This window comes from Drosophila virilis, chromosome 3, assembly GCF_030788295.1.
Source record: "Drosophila virilis strain 15010-1051.87 chromosome 3, Dvir_AGI_RSII-ME, whole genome shotgun sequence".
NCBI classification, from domain to species: Eukaryota; Metazoa; Arthropoda; class Insecta; order Diptera; family Drosophilidae; genus Drosophila; species Drosophila virilis.
Window position 1 is genome coordinate 11,454,400 of NC_091545.1, and position 20,956 is coordinate 11,475,355.

General features: G+C 41.7%; 2 protein-coding genes and 1 long non-coding RNA gene across 8 annotated transcripts; 1 reads left to right on the forward strand and 2 right to left on the reverse strand.

The window, feature by feature from the left end:
• Positions 1–459: 459 nt before the first annotated feature.
• Pc (chromodomain protein polycomb) lies at positions 460–2,766 on the reverse strand. The gene is made up of 2 exons (XM_002047131.4): positions 2,516–2,766; positions 460–2,048 (listed from the first exon to the last, which is right to left on the reverse strand). Exons 1-2 carry the CDS (start codon positions 2,576–2,578, stop codon positions 966–968), a joined length of 1,146 nt encoding a protein of 381 aa, XP_002047167.2. The 5' UTR covers positions 2,579–2,766; the 3' UTR covers positions 460–965.
• Positions 2,741–20,895, forward strand: Rab26 (RAS oncogene family member Rab26). 6 transcript variants are annotated; one of them, XM_032435309.2, is made up of 7 exons: positions 5,987–6,462; positions 13,536–14,284; positions 16,329–16,439; positions 18,625–18,733; positions 18,828–18,938; positions 19,160–19,304; positions 19,647–20,895. In XM_032435309.2, the coding sequence occupies exons 2-7, from the start codon at positions 13,604–13,606 to the stop codon at positions 19,759–19,761; spliced, it is 1,272 nt and encodes a 423-aa protein (XP_032291200.1). In that variant the 5' UTR covers positions 5,987–6,462; positions 13,536–13,603; the 3' UTR covers positions 19,762–20,895. The 6 variants fall into 6 exon arrangements, with proteins under 6 accessions (XP_002047168.1, XP_070064664.1, XP_032291200.1 ...); XM_032435310.2 differs by having other exon boundaries at positions 5,987–6,457; XM_002047132.4 differs by lacking the exons at positions 5,987–6,462; positions 13,536–14,284; positions 16,329–16,439 and adding exons at positions 2,741–2,877; positions 3,364–4,962 and having other exon boundaries at positions 19,647–20,890.
• On the reverse strand, positions 14,280–15,580 carry LOC116650743 (uncharacterized). Its single transcript, XR_004303792.2, has 3 exons — positions 15,502–15,580; positions 14,795–14,996; positions 14,280–14,708 (listed from the first exon to the last, which is right to left on the reverse strand). It is a non-coding gene; the product is annotated as an uncharacterized lncRNA (long non-coding RNA).
• Positions 20,896–20,956: the final 61 nt, after the last annotated feature.

Here is a 20,956-nt window from a genome sequence, read left to right on the forward strand (position 1 = left end):
ACGCACTTGATTATAAAATATGGTTTCAAAACAAAACAAAAATCATAAATGACTTTTGTTTCATTTGTGCGTTGTTTATTAAAATTAGGTCGATCAGAAAATGTACAGAACAATTTAAAAAGAAATTGTGTGTGTAAATTATGCGAAAAAGCGCTGAATCTATGAGCGCCACAGAAATTTGAACTTATTTCATTGCGCACTGCACATTTTGGGCAGCACATAGAGTCAGCATTTCTCCAGCAATCAAACTTAAAAATTAAACCTAAAAAATAAATTATGCAGGAGTAGATAATAATAAGCTAATATCTAACCACATGCATCAACTTATATGTTATTCCTTTCATTTCTTTTTGTTTATGTACTTTTCCGATTCAGTCAGCGCTAAAAACAATAAAATCTTTACAATATTGGGTTACAAAAGGAAACCACATAAAAAAAAGGAAATATTGACGCTGCTGCTGATTTGTAACATTCTTAATTTAATAAATATACTTGTATATAAGTATTAATGGTAGGTTGTAAATGTGTATATCAAGCGTAATAGCAATTACTTCAGTTTCGCATGGATTTTCTGCGTGTATGAGTGTGTTTTGGTTTTGTCAGATTCAAGTTGTTATAGAAAAATATACATATATGTTAAATAAATATATATGGTGTTATATACTCTGCTAAACTACAAGACATACAACTATATGAACCAACAGGCGTTGTGCAGATGCAAAAGTTGTCCAAACCTTGTGGAATTTCAACTTTTGGTGCTGCTCAACAGCTGCAGCTGCTCTTTAAACATTGTAATAAAACAACAAACTAGTTTCTAGGCTAAAAATAAATATAATAAATAAGTTATTTCTTAAAAGAAAATGCTTTGCAACATTTAGCATGGATTTTTGTTGGTTTGTTTGTTTGTTTGTTTGTTTGTTTGTTTGTAAAACTATATACAATTGAATTTGGAGCAGAAAAACGGCCTAGGCCACTGGCGAGGAGTCGCCTTTCATGTCGCGCTCGCGAAAGAATCCTCGCTCTGTTTTGCACTCCCGTATGGTGACCGTCTCCAGGTTGACGGTGACATCCGTGATGACCACTCGATTCGATATGTTGCACTTGGCGGGCAACCAGAACCGCGGCGGCAATGCACGCGGCGATAGCGGCGTTAACGGTTGCTTTTGGCTCAATGCCAGGGCGCCACTCAGTTTTGGTATGTTATTGTTCTCCGCTGTCTGCGCAGCTGACGCCTCATCATCCTCCTCCTCGGTATAGGCTGGCGTAGATGGTTCACCTGCCTCCGGCTCTGTGCCCTGTGACGCACCCTGCAGCTCTGTCTTGTGCGGCTGTGTGGCCGATTCTGCTGCATTTTGCTGTTGTTGTTCCTGTGCCGACTGCAGCGGCTTGGTTGCCGGTCCATCTGGCGAGGTTTTAATGGTGACACCAATCTTGCCAGATTCCTTGAGAACTTCGGCCTTTCGTTTGGTGCCCATAAGTGGTTGATCCTCTGAACTGGATGAGTTGGTATCTGCCTCCGGCACAAAGGAATTTTCATTGTGCGTGGAGCTGCAATTCGAAGACGAGCTGTGATCCATGCGCAGTCGCTTCGACTCATGATGATGATGATGATGAGTCAACGGCGATTCGGAACGACGATTACTAATCCGTTCGGACTTGATACTTTGGTTGTTGTTGTTGTTGTTGTTGTTGCTGTGCTGCTGCTGCTGATGATGATGATGGTGGTGATGGTGATGATGATGCTTCTTGTCCTTATCCTTTTTGTCCATGCCATCGTTGGTAGCGGCGGCAGTCGATGTGGTTGCCTGATTGGTATCAGGCACATCGTCGCCGTTGAATGTATACTCATCCTCCTCAGATTCTGGCTCTGGATCGGGTTCCTTCTCCTTCTTTTTAAGAGCGGCGGCGCGTTTGGAGGGTGTGCCCGAGGATTTGTTGCTCTGCTCGTAGATGTCGATTAGGCGCCGATCCAAGATGTTCACCTCAGGCTCCCAGGTGTTGTAGCGTTGGTTCCAGCCCTTCCACTTTACACGGTACTCCACAACGCCCTGCAATATGGAATCATGTTTGTTTCAGATCTCACAAGTCTCTAGCTCTGTATATTTGCGCTTGGCTTTTAGTTGGATAAAGAGTGCGTTTTATTTATATACACGAATTCCTTTTGGTTTGTGACTCGTTTGTCAGAATCTATTCAATGAAGCAAATTTGGCGCGTTCCAAACACACGGCGCATGGCAAACAAATTGATTTTTCATCGATGCCAAAATGTAGCGCAGTAAAAACAAAAACACACACACGCACACACGTACGCACACACAAACACACACGCGCAGCGCAAATGGTGGTTGCTGCTGCTGCAGCAGCTCGGGACATTAGCGCAGCTGCCAGCAGATGGACGACGCGAGCCTCTGCTCGAAATTTCGAAGGACATGTGACCTTGTAATTGTTTCTGCTGCGCACAACCTTTTGCCTTTTGCATTCAATGTAATTATGTTTGTTTATTTTCTAGAACGTACCTTTCTAACGCGCTTCTGGATGATTTTTTCGGCAGCATAGACGCGGTCGTCCGAGCTGCCCATTGTGTTGCCGTCCACTTTACCAATTTTGAGGCTTTTGCTGCTCCTCCGATGAAATTGATGCTGGAAACACTTGATTTGCCTTTTGAATAACTTTTTAGTTGATCACTATATGTTTTATTTGCATTATTTGTAAATGCAAAACCTTTTAAAAACAAATTGCGACTGACATTTACACTGACTGCAAACAATGTGACCGTACTCGTGGTTGTAGAAAAATCTTACAATTGCAATAGTGTTATCGGCCGGCCACCACCAGCTATCGGCCACCGAATAGAGATGTGAAAATATTCTTGTGGATCGTAAGTGTGACCGTATATTTTAAAGCGAAAAATGCCAAAGGTCAGGCGCTCTAGTGTTTGAAAGCGTTCAAGCGCAGTTCAGCATTTAGATATTCATGCAGCTCGGTGCCACTGTTTCGAGTGCGTGCAAAATAAATCAAATTTGCAACGTCTGTGTGTGTGGGAGTGTGTGTGCGTGCAAAATGATTTTTATACAAACAAAAATGTGATAACGCGATTTTCATAAACAACGCCTACAGACAGAAAAGTTAACAAGTAGCAAAAAAGCCACAGTGTTAGAGTGCGCAAATCAAATAAAAGCGAGAAAATCGAAAATGTGAAAACAGGCCGCACCGACACTCAAATACACACACACACACACACACACACACGCACACGTTAAAACACGCACACACACAATGACCCAAAAAGGATGTCGAGCTGCGGCAGCCCATAGTAAATATGTTGTTGTTGCCCTTGTCAATTGGGCCTGCTTTGTCGTCATAGATTGGGTCGATGAATGGCACTAGCTGCGGCGCTCGGGCGCAGGATGCCATTGCCGTTATTGCGTTTGACAGATAACAAAGGGAAATGAAGACGTCAGCATCGGATGAAGTGGATATGGAACTGTGGCCGGGGGCTCAACGTGGCTGCCTAATTAGTGCGGCGCAGGCGACAACTCCAGCGTCATTGACGAAATATTTATTCATGCTGTGATAGTGAAACACCAAAAACACCAAAAACACCAAAATAAAACAAACAAATAAAAAAAACACAAAAACTAATAAGGCCAAGAATCAATTGCAATATTTTCGCTGAAGTGAATGAAAGAGAGACAAAAAGAGAAACAAAAACAAAACCAATTCAACAAAAAGCTTTAAATAAAACAACCAGCAGTGAAAAAAAAGATAAACTGTACTAGCTTTAAGTGTAATTAATTAATAGTGAAAAAACAGCACCAATTAGCGCATAACCCGTAGATGAACTAGTCAATATGTTTAGCTAGTTACAATTTATACTTTACAATTATTTAGTGGCTTTAACTAAAACACCAAGCAACCAAAAACACCAAAAACCAAAATCAAAGTTCAATTGAAAAGAAACTAACGAATATAAGTTTAGGGAATTCCAATACAAATAAGCTTAGCCAAGTTACTTATTAAGTTTAGAGCGAATATACACACATAAATACATAGCTATATACATATATACACACATATATATAAATATAAATAACAAAGAGCGAACCGCCCGCATACCGCAGCCCCCCGCATTTAGCTCTAAATCAAATTCATTCAGAAAACGTGCGATAAACCGGACGGCCACACGTCGCTAAATGTCAAAGTCATAAAGAGAGCGAGTACGCAAGAAAGAAAGACACAGAGAGAGAGGGAGAGAGAGAGTGCGCGAGAGAGATTGCGCGTGAGAGCGCCTAAAAGCACACTACACAGTTGGGGCTCAGCACAAAAGCTCAGCTTTGCTTTTGCATAGCCAGGACACAAACCCAACATGGCAGCCACAACAACAACCACAGCAACGCATCACGACGATGCGAGCAGCATGAGCGACGATGTTTTCGAGGATGCGGAAACAACAAAGGCACGCATCGAGGAGCTGCGACGTCGTCCCTTTGGCGATGGCTGCTACAATCCGCCCGCAGCGCCCATATCGCAACAGCAACAGCAACACCAGCATCATCATCATCATCATCCAAATCTCAATCACAACAACAGCAGCAGCCAACAGAGCCTGACGAGTAGCCATCATTACCATGACAATGCTATCATGGCGCCCGTACAGCGCTCCGCCACCGGCTATCCGGGCTATCGTCCCTCCCGCGAGGCCCTGCAGATGTATGCATATGGCAATCCAGACTACGAGCTGGAGCATGATTACAATGATGGCTGGCGCTCGTATCGCTACGACGAGGTGGACATGCATCAGGCACCGGTACCAGCGCATCAGCCGCCCTTCGATGACACCATCAATCACAAGACGATCCTGCTGGGCGACTCTGGCGTGGGCAAAACCTCCTTTCTGGTCAAATACAATACGGGCGAGTTTCGTTTGGGTTCCTTCTCGGCCACCGTAGGCATTGCACTAACGGTAAGTCAAAGCATGCAAGTGTGAAAGAGAGAGAAGGAGAGAGAGAGCGGAAGGGAGAAAGAGTGAGAGAGAGAGAGAGAGAGTGTAATCTAATGACATTTCAAGTGCATAACTGTGACGCGTCCACGGCTGCATCTTACTCTTTCCGCCTGTGCATGCCGAAGGTTCACGTTCCGTTGGCTTTCAAAAACGTAGACATAATCATAATCCCATTTTGTGGCTTTGCTGTGCGCACCTATCTAAATCCCTGTGTATGCGTGTGTGTGTGCACGTGTAACTGTAATTGAGCATCTGCCGCAAGGGTTTTGTTGGTGCCCCAACAAGTAGGCAACATATTGCCATGTTGTGGCGCCATTTCCTGCTCCGCTATGCTGTCTATTTTTATCGCACACAAATCTCTGAAGCATTGATTTTGTGGCTCCGATGTCATATAAATAAACTCCGTAACCATGACGCGTATAGGTTAAGCTGCTATGCGGTTGTGTGCGTGTGCGTGTGTGTGTGAGTGTGTGTGTGTATACGCACTTTATGATATTTATGACACGTCGCAGAGTATCGCAACATTTTGATTGATTAGCTGATTATTACCGAGAAGCTTTACTTTGTTAAGTGTACTCTAATTGCCAATTGTGAGCCGCCTTTCAGAGTGAGAAATGATTTTTTTTTATTAAATTTAGCATTCTGAAAATCTAACAAGTCTTTTAACTCTTGGTGTCATCTTGCAAATTTGAGCAGAACTTTAAACTTTCTTTAAAGAAACTGGAAACTGAAAATTTTAGATGGAATCAACAGTTTGTACAAAACTGAACATTGTTTAAAAAAACTAAGAGAAATCTTAAAAATTTGAACTGAAATTTCTCCTTGGAAAGCTTAAAAGCTGAAAGCAACTAAATTGGTCTCAAATTATTATTTAAAATGTGAAATTAGCAGCAAATTATCAATAAAATTGAAAAAAAATCCGTGCTGCTTCCGTCTGCTAACTAAAGGCGCCTGCAAGTAGGCAACATATTTTGCTTGCCCTGAATTCACAACCTGTTGCCGGCTTTCACTTTCGCAGCTAACAGCACGACGCAAGAGGCAGCAACGACGACGGCCATCGAGGCAATGAAGTTCAAGTGCAACCGTTTTATATTTGCCATTGAGACCTTACCCGCCACCTGCTCCACATTTGGTCGAGTTGGCACAGTTGCCCTTGCTCCACGGCAGACGTTCGGGCGCGTGCTCGACATTGGCTGGTCGCATTTCTAGGCCAGGGCTGCTGTGTTGTGGCAAAGCCAAGAGCCGAAGCCGACACGAACTTGACTCGGCCATGGCATGAAGAACTTTGCGCTGGATGCTGCGGTCTGTTGCTGCCGCTGCTCTTGGCTGCGTGCTCAGTTTAGTTTTGTGCGCTGCTCCTGGCGCTTCGATTGGCAACGGGCGCGCATTTTTCAAAATCTCATCAATTCAAATTTCAGTTTTTGTGCACAGTTTTAAACAACATTATTGTTCTTGAGTAACGTAAAGTGAAAGCAGACGCTTTGAACTTCTTAATCAAACGCACACATATACACACACACTCTCGCACACTCACACACTGAGGCAGCTTATAGAACGCTGCAAGTTTTCACTGCATACTTTTGAGCGCTTCGCGTCAGACGCACAACTTTTGTGCAATTTGCAACGTTTTTCAGCTATTTTTGGTGGCTTCTCATTGCTGTGACTGCGAGTGTATGTGTGTGTTTGTGTGTATGTGTTTGTGTTTGCGCGCAATACCTGTGTGCGCTATCTGCGAGTGTGTGTGTGTGAGTGTGTGTGTGTGCGAGGTATTTGCTGTCTGGCTAAATTGAGAAGGTTCTTTGCGCGTTTAAAAATAAATGAAAACAATTTATGACAAGCACTAATAAAAATTGATTTTTGTGTGCAATGGATATGCCTAAATTAAATTTTTAGAGTTTTATTTCAAAAATCATGTTCAATTGGGCATGCATGAAATATTTTAAGTTAGTTTATATTGTTAATTTAATAAATAACAAGCATATTTGAAATTCACTTTTGCAATTAGTTTTAGCAGAAGCACGAAGCTAGAAATGTTCTAGAAAAATGTATCTGGATAAAGTCTTCAAATAATATTTCAGCCAGAGACTATCAAATTGTATAGCTTAAAACTGAAATCTTTTTGACATATATTTTATGCAATTTGTAATTCCACGAAATATTTTGCTTAGACCAAGGAAGAATATAATTAAGTTATTATAAATGAAACATAATCTGATGTGTAATCCATGTCAGATTAAACTGAGACGCTCGTCATTTTTAGCCGAACATGTAACATGTAATCTGAATTTCCGCGTATTTTACAACTTGATGATAATTGAAAACAAAGCTCACATTCTTCTGGGAAATTGCATTCAAATGTATATGTTTCTATCTCCATATATTGATTCAATGCAGCCTCATTTATCCAACTCAAATATACATTAAATATATGAATGCGAGCATCAGTTAAAATGCGTTTAATGGGGGAAAGTCAATTACAAAGGCTTCCGGCTTGCGGCAACTTCCATGGAGACAGCTTTAAGCAGCTCAGGTTCAAGGCTAGCTTAATTAAAACTTACTTTTGAATATATGCGACAGAGTGGGGAATTGCAACGAGTTGCGACATTTTCCATGGGAAATGCAATTTAAGCCGATTACAAGCACAAATCTTTGTGGTTGCCTATTCACACACAGTGTCCTCCTGTGTCCCGTGTGGCCTCCCCTCAGCTGTGCTGGGCTGTGCTGTGTCCTGTTCTCGACTGCAAGTAGCTGTCGAATGGATTTCATCACAAATGGTTTTACAGCAGCCGCACATCATCAATGTGAAGCTGTCGATTGGCTAGCAACGGCTCGTCAGTTTCCTCTTAAAATCAACTAAAACGCCCACACAACCTACACACACACACATACACACACGGACACGCACTGCTGTGTCCAATGTTCGTCATTTCCTTAAAGCTGTCCATGCAATCAGAAAGCCATTGTCCGATAGATGCGCCCGATGTCTGCGCATTCTGCCTTCGTTTTAGCTGCGTGATTGAGCGCATGATTGAAAGTGTCTGCGTGCGTGCGTCTGTGTGTGTCCAAACCGTGTCCTTATGAAGGTATGCTCACAAGAAGCCTTTGACATACACATGTGTACACACAAATCCGTATATGTACATGTGTGTATATAGTTTTTACATGCGTAGCAACTGACCCGCTGCTGCGTAGGCTTTTTCGAATGTGCTCAACCGGCCGTAAACGGAGGGTCCATTTATTTTTGTGCTGCACATTGATGTAATTACGCGGAGAAATGCTTCAAGTTGCCGATTCGATTCATTCAAGCGTCTCACAGTTCCAATGCCGTTTAAATTTTCCGCTGGCAGCACTTTTCTTCCACTGTTTTTTTTTATACCGTGGAAAAACACTGCGCCGGCAACCCAATTAAAAACTTTTGTTATCAGCCATCGCAGATTGGCAATGTAAAGTTGATTACATTTCATTTAATAGCCAACTAATTCGGGAAGGTCATTTCATGGGTCGACTGTGATACTGTGAAAACGCTGACCAGGCTCTAGAAAAGGTCGCCTTTCGAAAAGGCTACGAATTAAGTTTCAAGTGAATGTAATCAAATTTAATTTGTGTGTTGCATAGATTCTGTGCCAGAGAATTAGTTGCATGAATCCAAAACGAATTCATTTAAGCAACATTTATTTCTTGCAAACATATTTTAATTATTCCATACCCTCCAGCTCGACATGCTTCAACTCTGAGCTCTAATTGTGTAATGTATACTTTTTGTTGACTTTTTTTTTTTTAAGAACAAAACAGAAAAGTGTCCTTTGCACTTTGGCGACTTCAATTGATATCGGCTTACAAATTACGCCTGAAAATTACGCGTTGTCTCTGACCCCAGCACTTGGCTCTTCCAATTGCTGCTCAAGTGTAGTCGAGTCTGTGCACGTGCGTTGAACTCCGTGCGGAAAGCGGAGCCCTCCTCGAGCTTGATTTTAGTTCAACACAATTACCCAGACACTGACGTCCCAGACAGGACCAAATAAGTTTCGCCTGACTGCCTGCCATACAGCCACTATACATAACATATATATATATAAAACGTTTTTAATGCCAACGTTTAAGAAATCCCACGTAGCAAGCGCACGCCCCCAAGTCGCTATCTGTGTGTGTAATCTGTGTGTGTGTGTGTGTGTGTGCAGGGAAAAACCAAACAAGTCTCGACATTGCTTGGCAAAGAGTTGACCAATGGCAAAATGTGAACTTGTATGCATTCCAGCCATATTGGCTATTGACAAACTTCTTCTGACCGCAAATCCTATTTAAGTACAGCCCGACAGGCGACCAAAATGTGCGTCGCCCACAAATGCTTCTCGCTGCTGCAAGAAGTTGCCATCAATCGACAGACGTTTCTGCTACTTTCATTCGCTTTGCCAAGCTATTTTCCATTTTATAAAAAATTAATGAGATAGTGACTTTAAAAGGAGAAAACAGCTTTACAAATAGTTCAATAGATTTGTTACAACAGGGCCTATAGGAGCTATAGGGATTCGATGCTGGAATCGTAGCTAAGTTATGTTCAAGGGAAGCAACTTATGTATGCATGAAAACAATTTACGATAGTTCCGACTAAAGATAACAAGTATATCTCTTAGCTGAACTATCGTATCTACTATATATAAACTGTCGCAAATTGTTCGTGCCGCAACAGATGTACCTTAAGTGGCCTCAAAACTGAGAGATTAGTTTATATAGAAACAGACAGACAAACAGTCGAAGGGAAGGTCCATCTTGCCTTGTCTGTTTATGCAGATCAAGAATATATGTATATAAGGCCCAGCAGCATAAGGCTACACATCAATTAACAACTATTTAGCAACTAAAACAAAGCTCACATTCTTCTGGGTAATTGCATTCAAATGTATATGTTTCTATCTCCATATATTGATTCAATGCAGCCTCATTTATCCAACTCAAATATACATTAAATATATGAATGCGAGCATCAGTTAAAATGCGTTTAATGGGGGAAAGTCAATTACAAAGGCTTCCGGCTTGCGGCAACTTCCATGGAGACAGCTTTAAGCAGCTCAGGTTCAAGGCTAGCTTAATTAAAACTTACTTTTGAATATATGCGACAGAGTGGGGAATTGCAACGAGTTGCGACATTTTCCATGGGAAATGCAATTTAAGCCGATTACAAGCACAAATCTTTGTGGTTGCCTATTCACACACAGTGTCCTCCTGTGTCCCGTGTGGCCTCCCCTCTGCTGTGCTGGGCTGTGCTGTGTCCTGTTCTCGACTGCAAGTAGCTGTCGAATGGATTTCATCACAAATGGTTTTACAGCAGCCGCACATCATCAATGTGAAGCTGTCGATTGGCTAGCAACGGCTCGTCAGTTTCCTCTTAAAATCAACTAAAACGCCCACACAACCTACACACACACACACACACACACACACGGACACGCACTGCTGTGTCCAATGTTCGTCATTTCCTTAAAGCTGTCCATGCAATCAGAAAGCCATTGTCCGATAGATGCGCCCGATGTCTGCGCATTCTGCCTTCGTTTTAGCTGCGTGATTGAGCGCATGATTGAAAGTGTCTGCGTGCGTGCGTCTGTGTGTGTCCAAACCGTGTCCTTATGAAGGTATGCTCACAAGAAGCCTTTGACATACACATGTGTACACACAAATCCGTATATGTACATGTGTGTATATAGTTTTTACATGCGTAGCAACTGACCCGCTGCTGCGTAGGCTTTTTCGAATGTGCTCAACCGGCCGTAAACGGAGGGTCCATTTATTTTTGTGCTGCACATTGATGTAATTACGCGGAGAAATGCTTCAAGTTGCCGATTCGATTCATTCAAGCGTCTCACAGTTCCAATGCCGTTTAAATTTTCCGCTGGCAGCACTTTTCTTCCACTGTTTTTTTTTATACCGTGGAAAAACACTGCGCCGGCAACCCAATTAAAAACTTTTGTTATCAGCCATCGCAGATTGGCAATGTAAAGTTGATTACATTTCATTTAATAGCCAACTAATTCGGGAAGGTCATTTCATGGGTCGACTGTGATACTGTGAAAACGCTGACCAGGCTCTAGAAAAGGTCGCCTTTCGAAAAGGCTACGAATTAAGTTTCAAGTGAATGTAATCAAATTTAATTTGTGTGTTGCATAGATTCTGTGCCAGAGAATTAGTTGCATGAATCCAAAACGAATTCATTTAAGCAACATTTATTTCTTGCAAACATATTTTAATTATTCCATACCCTCCAGCTCGACATGCTTCAACTCTGAGCTCTAATTGTGTAATGTATACTTTTTGCTGTCTTTTTTTTTTTTAAGAACAAAACAGAAAAGTGTCCTTTGCACTTTGGCGACTTCAATTGATATCGGCTTACAAATTACGCCTAGAAATTACGCGTTGTCTCTGACCCCAGCACTTGGCTCTTCCAATTGCCGCTCAAGTGTAGTCGAGTCTGTGCACGTGCGTTGAACTCCGTGCGGAAAGCGGAGCCCTCCTCGAGCTTGATTTTAGTTCAACACAATTACCCAGACACTGACGTCCCAGACAGGACCAAATAAGTTTCGCCTGACTGCCTGCCATACAGCCACTATACATAACATATATATATATAAAACGTTTTTAATGCCAACGTTTAAGAAATCCCACGTAGCAAGCGCACGCCCCCAAGTCGCTATCTGTGTGTGTAATCTGTGTGTGTGTGTGTGTGTGTGCAGGGAAAAACCAAACAAGTCTCGACATTGCTTGGCAAAGAGTTGACCAATGGCAAAATGTGAACTTGTATGCATTCCAGCCATATTGGCTATTGACAAACTTCTTCTGACCGCAAATCCTATTTAAGTACAGCCCGACAGGCGACCAAAATGTGCGTCGCCCACAAATGCTTCTCGCTGCTGCAAGAAGTTGCCATCAATCGACAGACGTTTCTGCTACTTTCATTCGCTTTGCCAAGCTATTTACCATTTTATACAAAATTAATGAGATAGAGACTTTAAAGAGAGAACAGCTTTACATATAGTTCAATAGATTTGTTACAACAGGGCCTATAGGAGCTATAGGGATTCGATGCTGGAATCGTAGCTAAGTTATGTTCAAGGGAAGCAACTTATGTATGCATGAAAACAATTTACGATAGTTCCGACTAAAGATAACAAGTATATCTCTTAGCTGAACTATCGTATCTACTATATCTAAACTGTCGCAAATTGTTCGTGCCGCAACAGATGTACTTTAAGTGGCCTCAAAACTGAGAGATTAGTTTATATAGAAACAGACAGACAAACAGTCGAAGGGAAGGTCCATCTTGCCTTGTCTGTTTATGCAGATCAAGAATATATGTATATAAGGTTATACAACATGTCCACAACATAAGCCCCAGCAGCATAAGGCTACACATCAATTAACAACTATTTAGCAACTAAATTTTGAAAGCATATATTATTCTAAATTTTCATTTAGAATGTAAACTGGCTGCATTTGGAATGGCTTGTTAATTATGATTATTTAAAAAGTTTTTGTGCGCAACATGAAACTTTAACGAACTCCCAGAAGTGTTTGCTGCGTGCTTTGTTGGCCAGTGTAAATGCCAAAACAGTTGCATAGGTTAATCACGTGGCTGGCACTTCTGGGTGGGCCTCCTGGTTTCCTCGTGTTGAATCCTTTTCAATTTCTCATTATTATCCGTCCGTATGTTGTGCTTTTGTGCGGAGCGTGTTTGTTGGCTTTTGTGGTTTTGCTTGCCAACTGTTGATTTAGCGACGTGGCCGCGATACGCCCGCGTTTTAATCCGGCTGCTGAGGCAGATGTCGACACCGAGCAGCTACAGCGCCCGGCCCACGCCCACGCCCACGCCCACGTCCACGGCCCCTTTGTGCGTTGCCGTTGTCAACGACAATGACAGGCTTTTGTGGAGCCTGGAGGAGAGTTAACCTTGCGTGGTTTCGGTTGTGCACAACGAACCTGTCGTTGGCAAGGCAATTACATTCAATTTGCACCTGTGCACCTGTACCTTTTGGCTCTTTTGAGGCACCGCTACCAGAATTTGAATTTTAATTTGTTTTTCTCAAACTGGCCAAAGTAAATTACAACTGCCGAAGCTAATTAAATTTTCAGTCATATTCCGATTATGATGTACAATGCCATACTATATATAGCGCGTAGCTTCTTCTTCTTCGTCTTTTTGCGTATAAATTTAAGCATTTGTTTTCTTTTTTTTTTATTTTTGTTTGGTGTGTTTTATGATTTTTAATGAGTTTTGGGCAAAAGTTTTGCCTTTTGCTTTGTGCGCTGCCTCGGCAAACTTTGCGCCTGGATTTCGATTTACAGCTGCGAGTTGCTGCCAGTTGTTGAGTTAAAGTTGAAGTTGAAGTTGAAATTCATGCTGGGATTGGGCTGAGTTCTTTTTTCTGCGTAGGCAAGCGGCTTCATTTTCAGAGGGTTGTTTTTCGTGCTGTCAATATGCGTCATTATGATGTTCATGATGACGATGTGTAACATTTAGTTTATTGATTTATATTCTTTGCTGGCAGCGTGCTTAAAATTGAATCACGCCAATCAACTCAGCAGCTTCTTGCACTGAACAATTGAAGATTTCGAGATGCGACGACAGCAAACACGGTATCGCAGCGATTCCATAGCTGGGCCCAGCACCGGAGCAACCAGGAAACCATCGCTGATCACAGCCGTGAGCAGCGCCTCGCCGACACGTCGCGAGTCGCTGGTGAAGCCCACCTGGCAGCACATAACACCCGGCCAGCTGCCGCCCAAGACGCTGGACAAGATCAATGGCATCGCCTCGGATGACTCGGACGATGATGGCTATCCCAAGCGGCGGCCCAGCGTTATTGTGCATCAGCGCCAGCAGTCGCTATCCCAGCAGCCGCTGCTCCCAGAATACATGAGCACATCGCAGCTCTATCGCGATCATCTCCAGCAGCAGCAACAATCAAAACAGACACTGGCTCAGGCTCAGGCTCAGCAGCAGTCGAGTGGAAATGGTTTCGGCAGCAGGTTTCTAAGCAGCGTGCGAATTTCAGCAGCTGTCGAGCAGCAGCCGCTCCTGGATACGGGCGGAGTAGGAGCTGGCGGAGGCGGAGGTGGAGGTGGAGGCGTTGCAGAGGGAGCTGCTTCTGCTGCTGCTGCTGCTGCCACAAATGCGGCACCTGGTCACGATGGCGCTGGGGCCACGCTGTGCAAATCCGCTGGACGCGCACTAATACGCATGATCTCCTCCACGCCCGGTCAGGATGAAGATGAGGACTTTGATATCATGGGCAAGGTGACAAGCAAACACAATAATCTCTAACACTCAAATACACACACACACACACACACACACACAGAATTCGCGAGGTTTTTTTTCTTACGAAATTGAAGTTAACAACACCCGCGAACTCTGACTTGAGTTGAGCGCATGAAATTTATCAATTTGCATTACAAAAAGGACGACAACAAAAGACATACCAAAATTTATAAGCATTTATAAGCGGCTAAAGAGGCTGCCGAATCCAAAAGGAAGTCTTTATCAAACCTGAGCCGCAAATTGATTTACGCTTTCCGACTGTCTGCCTGCCTGTCTTCCAGGCTGCTTTCTGCGCCTTTAAGGACTTGTGCACTCGCATCTGGGCCTTTTTATGGCCTGGCCTGGTTTGAAATGCGATTTACATAAGTAGCTCAGATAAAGAGTCATAAAATTCAATCAGCTGCAGAGTGACAAAAGGAAATTAAACAATAGATTTGTCGCCGCTTTCAAAGACAACAATGAACAAAGAAAACGCTCAACACTTACTAAATTCTTAATTTCCTTGTCAACATGGCAATGTGGCGCAGTTGCACGTTCGCGTGTCCTTCGGCCTTTCCGGCAGCTATTCCAGTCAACTGGAGCAGGAGGTTACCCAGCTGCTAAGCTGTTGTTTTATGCTTTTCATTAGCGCAATTCACTAGAATTATGACGAATGTCCCGACACCGGCTGCGACTTGCTTGCGCACAGCTGCAGACATAAAAACAAACAATGTAAAATAAAATAAATACGAGCAATAAAAATAAGTAAGAAAAACTTATGCGCACAGCTTCAATTCGCTTGCAACATAAAATTCTTGATATCATTTCTTGCAGCTTAGATTCGTTTAGAGAAGTTAGCTTTAAAAGCAAAATATATTAAATATTAACTAATTAATCTAATCCGTTGCCAAGTTATGCTTAGTTATTAGTAATCTAATTTAATTTCTCTTTTCACTCTGTTTTTCGGGCATAAGTTCGCAATTCATTCAACAGAAATTGCGTATACGCCGCGTATGCTGGCCGTTAATTGGTTAAGTCTTGCGTGTGCTCGGCAATTGCAAATACGCAAATTAGCTGAATTATTTGCAGAGCTGTGTCAGACACCTTTTGCTAGTTGTTAACTGCTAATGAAGTGCCTAAAATGCCTTTGACTTGAGAAATGCCTAACGTGCGCCTCAACCTTATATAGATATATGTATTACAGCCGTATTTACCTGTTCCTACTGAAATCCAAATAACAAAATGTGCCTTTAAGCGTTTCTGGCCGAGATTAGGCTCATTTCTAATGCCTGTGCGCTGTAAAAGACCAAAAAAGAAAGACAATATTAAAAAACGTGCTCTTTGTTTTATATAAATTTGTAACACTTGAGCAAACAGTTATTGAAAAACTGTCTGTGTCTCTTGTCCTTAAATGCTTAAAATAATATACATAAATTAACATTAACACACTGGCTTTTGATTAAGCGCTCAACTGGGCATTAAATTGTATTCCATTGTTTTAGTTTAGTTGCATAAATAACTAAACAGACATTGGTATGTTGAGCTCGTAAAAACAATTTGCGGCGCAGACTTTGTGCAACTGCATCCATGCTAAAAACCAGAAACGAGATGCCACTGCGGCAGCCCGACCCAGTCTCTTTCTCTGCTTATATTTGATATAACGTTACGGTTTTAATTGCCAGAACTGGAGCCGGGTAGCAGCCAATTTGGCCAAGCAGCCAACTAAAACAGAAAGTCAACACAAAAGTGATTTTTTCGGGGAAATTCTATAGAAACCGCACGAGTTATGCACGGCACGGTGTGTGCGCGGCTTTTTGGGCACTTCACTAAGCCATATATTGTATATATTATATATATTAGGTGATATATCATTATTATATGTTGCACATTATGGGCGCGCATAAATTATGGGGCTCGTTTGAGCTGGAGCATACGACACTTTCCATAAATTATTTGTGTATAATATTCAATGTATTTTTCTTCATTTACACACACACACACACACATACACACGCACACACATACGCTTGCTGTTGGCCAGGTCATAATGCTGGGCGATTCGGGAGTGGGCAAAACATCGCTTTTGATTCGATTTCGCGATGGTCGCTATGTGCCCAGCTATTTTCTGAGCACAGTTGGCATTGATTTTAGGGTAAGCGATTTCCTTCTCTCTCCCTCTCTCACTCTCTCTGTGTTGTTGTTGTTGTTAATATTGTTGTTACTAATTGTTGTATGTCTGTCTATCTCTCTTTCTCTTTCTATCTTTCGCTCACTCTCTCTCTCTCTCTATCTCTTTCTCTATCCCGCCGCTGTTATGTTGCCCTGTCTGATGTGTCTGTACCCTGTCAACAGTTGTCAAGGCTTTGAATACGATTTTCACCTGCTTACACACATTAACTTTTCCATCATCTATGTCTGTTTCTGTCTGAACTTCAGTTTATCTAACTCCTCGCTCAAACCCCAGCTTCTGTGTTTGCCCAAACCCAACAAACCGCATCGCCTGCTATGTTTTATACCCTGTAATCTGTGTGCATTATAAGCTGCTTTATAAACTGTGTTAAGTATTTATGTAATACCTGTTGTAATTCCCATGTGTTGTGCGCGCTGCAGGGTATCCGACTATCGGCTATTGCTTGACGTAACGTATTTTGTATGCCTGTGTGTGTGTGTGTGTGTGTGTGTGTATGTGTGTGTGGGCTGCTGTTGTCTGTTTGTTTTGTGGTTTTCATGTTCTCCAGCTGCTGTTCGGTTTCACTTCAGTAAAATATTTTCCCGCCAGCTTAGCTCAGGTTCCTGCCCCCCGTCTGCCCCGCCCAGCTCTGTGGACATTTGCCCTAGAGTTGTCGGCGGCGTTGCTGCGGCAAAAGTTCTTCGGGGGCTATTTATTAAAAAGCATATGAACTTGAAAAGGACTTGTTGATGCTTGTGTGTCTCTTTGTGCATGTGTGTGTGCCTCCGTGTGTGTGTCTCCTCGTGTGTGTGTGTGTGTGTGTGTGTGTGTGCTGCTCGTTCTCGTACACTTGTTGTTACTCGTATTTAACTTGATGTTGTTGCTTTTATTATACTTATTATTGTGGTTGGTTTTTGTTTCAAGTTCTCGAGGTTTTATTATCGTGAAAATTGCCGAGGGCTCACATGGCACATAAATTTATTAAATTGCAATAATACTACAAGTATTTGCCATGTCTGCCATTAGCAATACAACTGTTCCTTAGAGTCCTTTGTAATGCTGTACAGCATTCATTGAATGGACACGTGTGTTCCTTTTCTGGGCGCATGCCTGCAATTTCCCTGTTGCTCCATTTAAACTAAAACTGTGCAAATATCACATGTAAAATTTCCAACTAAATTCAATAAACAGCCATTTCAGAAAACCAAGCTTATTTATAATGCAACAATATTGATGGCAAAGGTTTTAGGCATCCAATCGAATACCAATTAATTTCCATGAATTTCGCCTGTTCAGCTTTAAATTGTTAACTTGTTAAGTAAATATATGCAAATATTTGTGGTTAAAAAAAAGAACGAACAAAACGAAATATATTGTAACTTTGACCATTTTAGAAGTTAAAAGCATTCATTGAACTCGTGAATTTATTAGGCCCGTAACCTTGGGATATACGCGAATACAAAAGATACGCATAGATGCTCATGTATATGTATGTATGTATGTATGTATGTACACTTATGTTTCACTTCTCCTTTGTATGCACATATTTCTAAATACATTATTTATCTAGAGACCGTTTCCAATGGGCTCTCCACTAAATGAATTTCACAGTAAATTGTATTCGGTGCATTGACTTTTTGTTTACTTAGCTAGAAGTTTGACGTTTGCCTCAGGTTTTCCTTTTGCCTTTGCTTTTCCAATTCATATATGTTTTTTTTTATATATATATATGCTACACATCTTGATGTTGTTTGTCGTTATGCCTGCGCACTTTTATTATATTGACTGACTGTCTGAGTAGCCCCTCATTAGTGCAGGGTCGCCCACATCAGTTGTAGCATTAAGGAGATGCTGAATCTGCATGTAAACTGTAATTGTATTTCAGTATTTAAGTATTTGATATGTTTGCATTTTGTTCGTTTATGTGGCTCATGCGGCGTATACGCAATATGGCCCTGTATTAAATTAGGCATACGCCGCGTGTCTCTCACGCGCTCTCTCTCTGTCTCTTTCTCTCTCTGTCGCTCCATATATCTTTAATTGGCATTCTCTTTGGCATGCACGTTTCGTAAATTAATTGCATTTTGTTTAACAATTGTGTTTTCATGACAATCAAATTTCTTTTTGCATAACATAATCCTGCATAACTCAATTGCATGGCCTGCAGAACAAGGTGGTCGTTGTTGACGGCACGCGCGTCAAACTGCAGATCTGGGACACCGCTGGCCAGGAGCGTTTCCGCAGCGTAACGCACGCCTATTATCGCGACGCTCATGGTGAGTACATCAACTTCCACTCCCACTACGACTCCACTCTGACGATGGTTTGGTCAATTACTTCATTAACATTATTTTGCATGTGATGATAAAGCGCTGCTGCTGCTGTACGATGTGACCAATAAGACCACCTTCGACAACATACGCGCCTGGCTGGGCGAAATACGTGAGTACGCGCAGGAGGATGTGGTCATCGTTTTAATAGGTGAGCTTCAGTTTGCCGGCTATAAAACCAGAATAGATTTGATTAAAGGCAGCTCTGCAGCAGGCAGCCTGCTGCAGTCGCCAGCTGCCTGCTGCCAACTGGTGGCCAGTTAATTGAATTACGAGTAAAAACTTTGCAACTTTTGTCGCCTTTCAAATGCACTCTCTTTCGCCCGCTCACCCTCTTCCTCTCTTACTCCCGTCATCGGTCCATGCACACAGGCAACAAGGCCGACTGCAGCAGCAGCGAGCGGCAGGTGAAGCGGGAGGATGGCGAGCGACTTGGACGTGAGCACAATGTGCCATTCATGGAGACATCGGCCAAGACGGGACTCAACGTGGAGCTGGCATTCACAGCGGTGGCCAGGTGAGCGTTAACCAATATTCCAGCCAAGCCAGCAGATAAAACGACTCAAAAGAGTTTGACTTAAGTTTCTAACAAGCTTGCGACGATTTATTTGCTTTCATTTGAGTGCACTCTCGAACTTTAAGAGCGCAAACTAATGAATTTAATGTCCCAACTCGGCAAACTCTCTTATGACTAGTTCTTAAAACTCGTATTGTGTTTCATAAGTTGAACTTTGAAGAAGTCTTAAGCGTCGCACTAATTACTCTCTTTACGCACTTAAGTTTTTAGTTATATTTGATTAGCTTGCCAATGCTTCGACAAAAACTAACTCGATGCCCACTCCATATTTTTTATCCACAGACAGCTGAAGTGCCGCGGCTACGACCATGGCGATGATGGAAAATTCAATGTGCATGATTTTGTGCGTGACAATACAAAGGCACGGTCCGTTTGTGCTCAATGTCGGAACATGTAATTTGTTCATGCCTCCGCACAATGAAAACGCGCACAAAACCAACACGAGTAGCTCACAAAACAAAGCGCAAATTTGTACGACAAAAAAAAAAAAAAAAAACAAACAAACAAAAAAAATAATAATAATAGAAAAAAATGCAAAACTGACAAAAAATATTGGTTATTGAGAGAATGTATATGTAGGCCCTGGCGGGATAGTGTTAGAGCTATGTTTAGCACTTTGTATGTAAATTGAAATTCGAAGGGTACGAGTATGGAGAACGGCCCGATTGGCCATTTGATAGCATTAATAATGAATAATATATACATGAATACATATACATACATATATCTATATACAAGCGCATACTTTATTTTTTGGTAAGGACAACGGTAAGGTCCTTGATAAGCCCGAAGAATCGGCACAATGTGCAGCAAAATCATGCTACATTGATATTTGTCCAGCACGTCGTTGACGAACCCGGCATGTTAATTTGTACTTATTATAATAGGCCTATTAGTGGCCATCAAATATGTGAACCGAAAATATATACTACAAAATTGAATGTAAAATTGTACGCATGAGCGTTAGCTTCTATATAAAGGCATTGCTCAGGAGCAACCAATCTAGATTGAACCAAATCCAATTAATGAAAAACAATCACTCAATTTACCTAAACCAAAACTATTAATTCTATTAACTGAGACTTGTGTTTTATTAAGTATCGTTAAGTGTTATGTCTACCGTTAAGTTTTATCCTCAAACCAAAAAGAAAAAAACCAAAAAAAAAAGCTATTACCAAAAACTGAAATGTTAAAAACTACAACTATTTTAAATTATTTACACCAATGACGGAAAATTAAATTTAAACTATTAAATACTCTATCTTATTAAGTTAGCTAAAATTCTATGTAATCTTGGGCATGCTCTATATGCAATACATATATGCTGTTACTTACTACAACTATTCAACTACGGATGCATTCGGAATACCAACGCAAACTTTATATCATATAAAAAGGTAAACTACGTATATAATATAAACAGCGTTATATTTAAGCAAGCAGCTTGCATGCATGCATACATATGTAATGTACTACAAATATACCATAACAACAAATACATATTTACATTGAATGTGGTTTAAAAAGAACTTGCAACGTCTATTATTTGAAATTTGAATACGCGCACTAAACGGTGGTAATAGATTAACCAA

Excerpts from the sequence above, each read along its gene's own strand:
- Rab26 (XM_032435309.2), top strand. The coding sequence starts at position 13,604 with ATGCGACGACAGCAAACACGGTATCGCAGCGATTCCATAGCTGGGCCC. Across the intron at positions 18,939-19,159 it reads TGTGGTCATCGTTTTAATAG|GCAACAAGGCCGACTGCAGC; the intron begins GTGAGCTTCAGT and ends CCATGCACACAG. Across the intron at positions 19,305-19,646 it reads GCATTCACAGCGGTGGCCAG|ACAGCTGAAGTGCCGCGGCT; the intron begins GTGAGCGTTAAC and ends TTTTATCCACAG.
- Pc (XM_002047131.4), bottom strand. The coding sequence starts at position 2,578 with ATGGGCAGCTCGGACGACCGCGTCTATGCTGCCGAAAAAATCATCCAG. Across the intron at positions 2,049-2,515 it reads TCCAGAAGCGCGTTAGAAAG|GGCGTTGTGGAGTACCGTGT; the intron begins GTACGTTCTAGA and ends TCCATATTGCAG.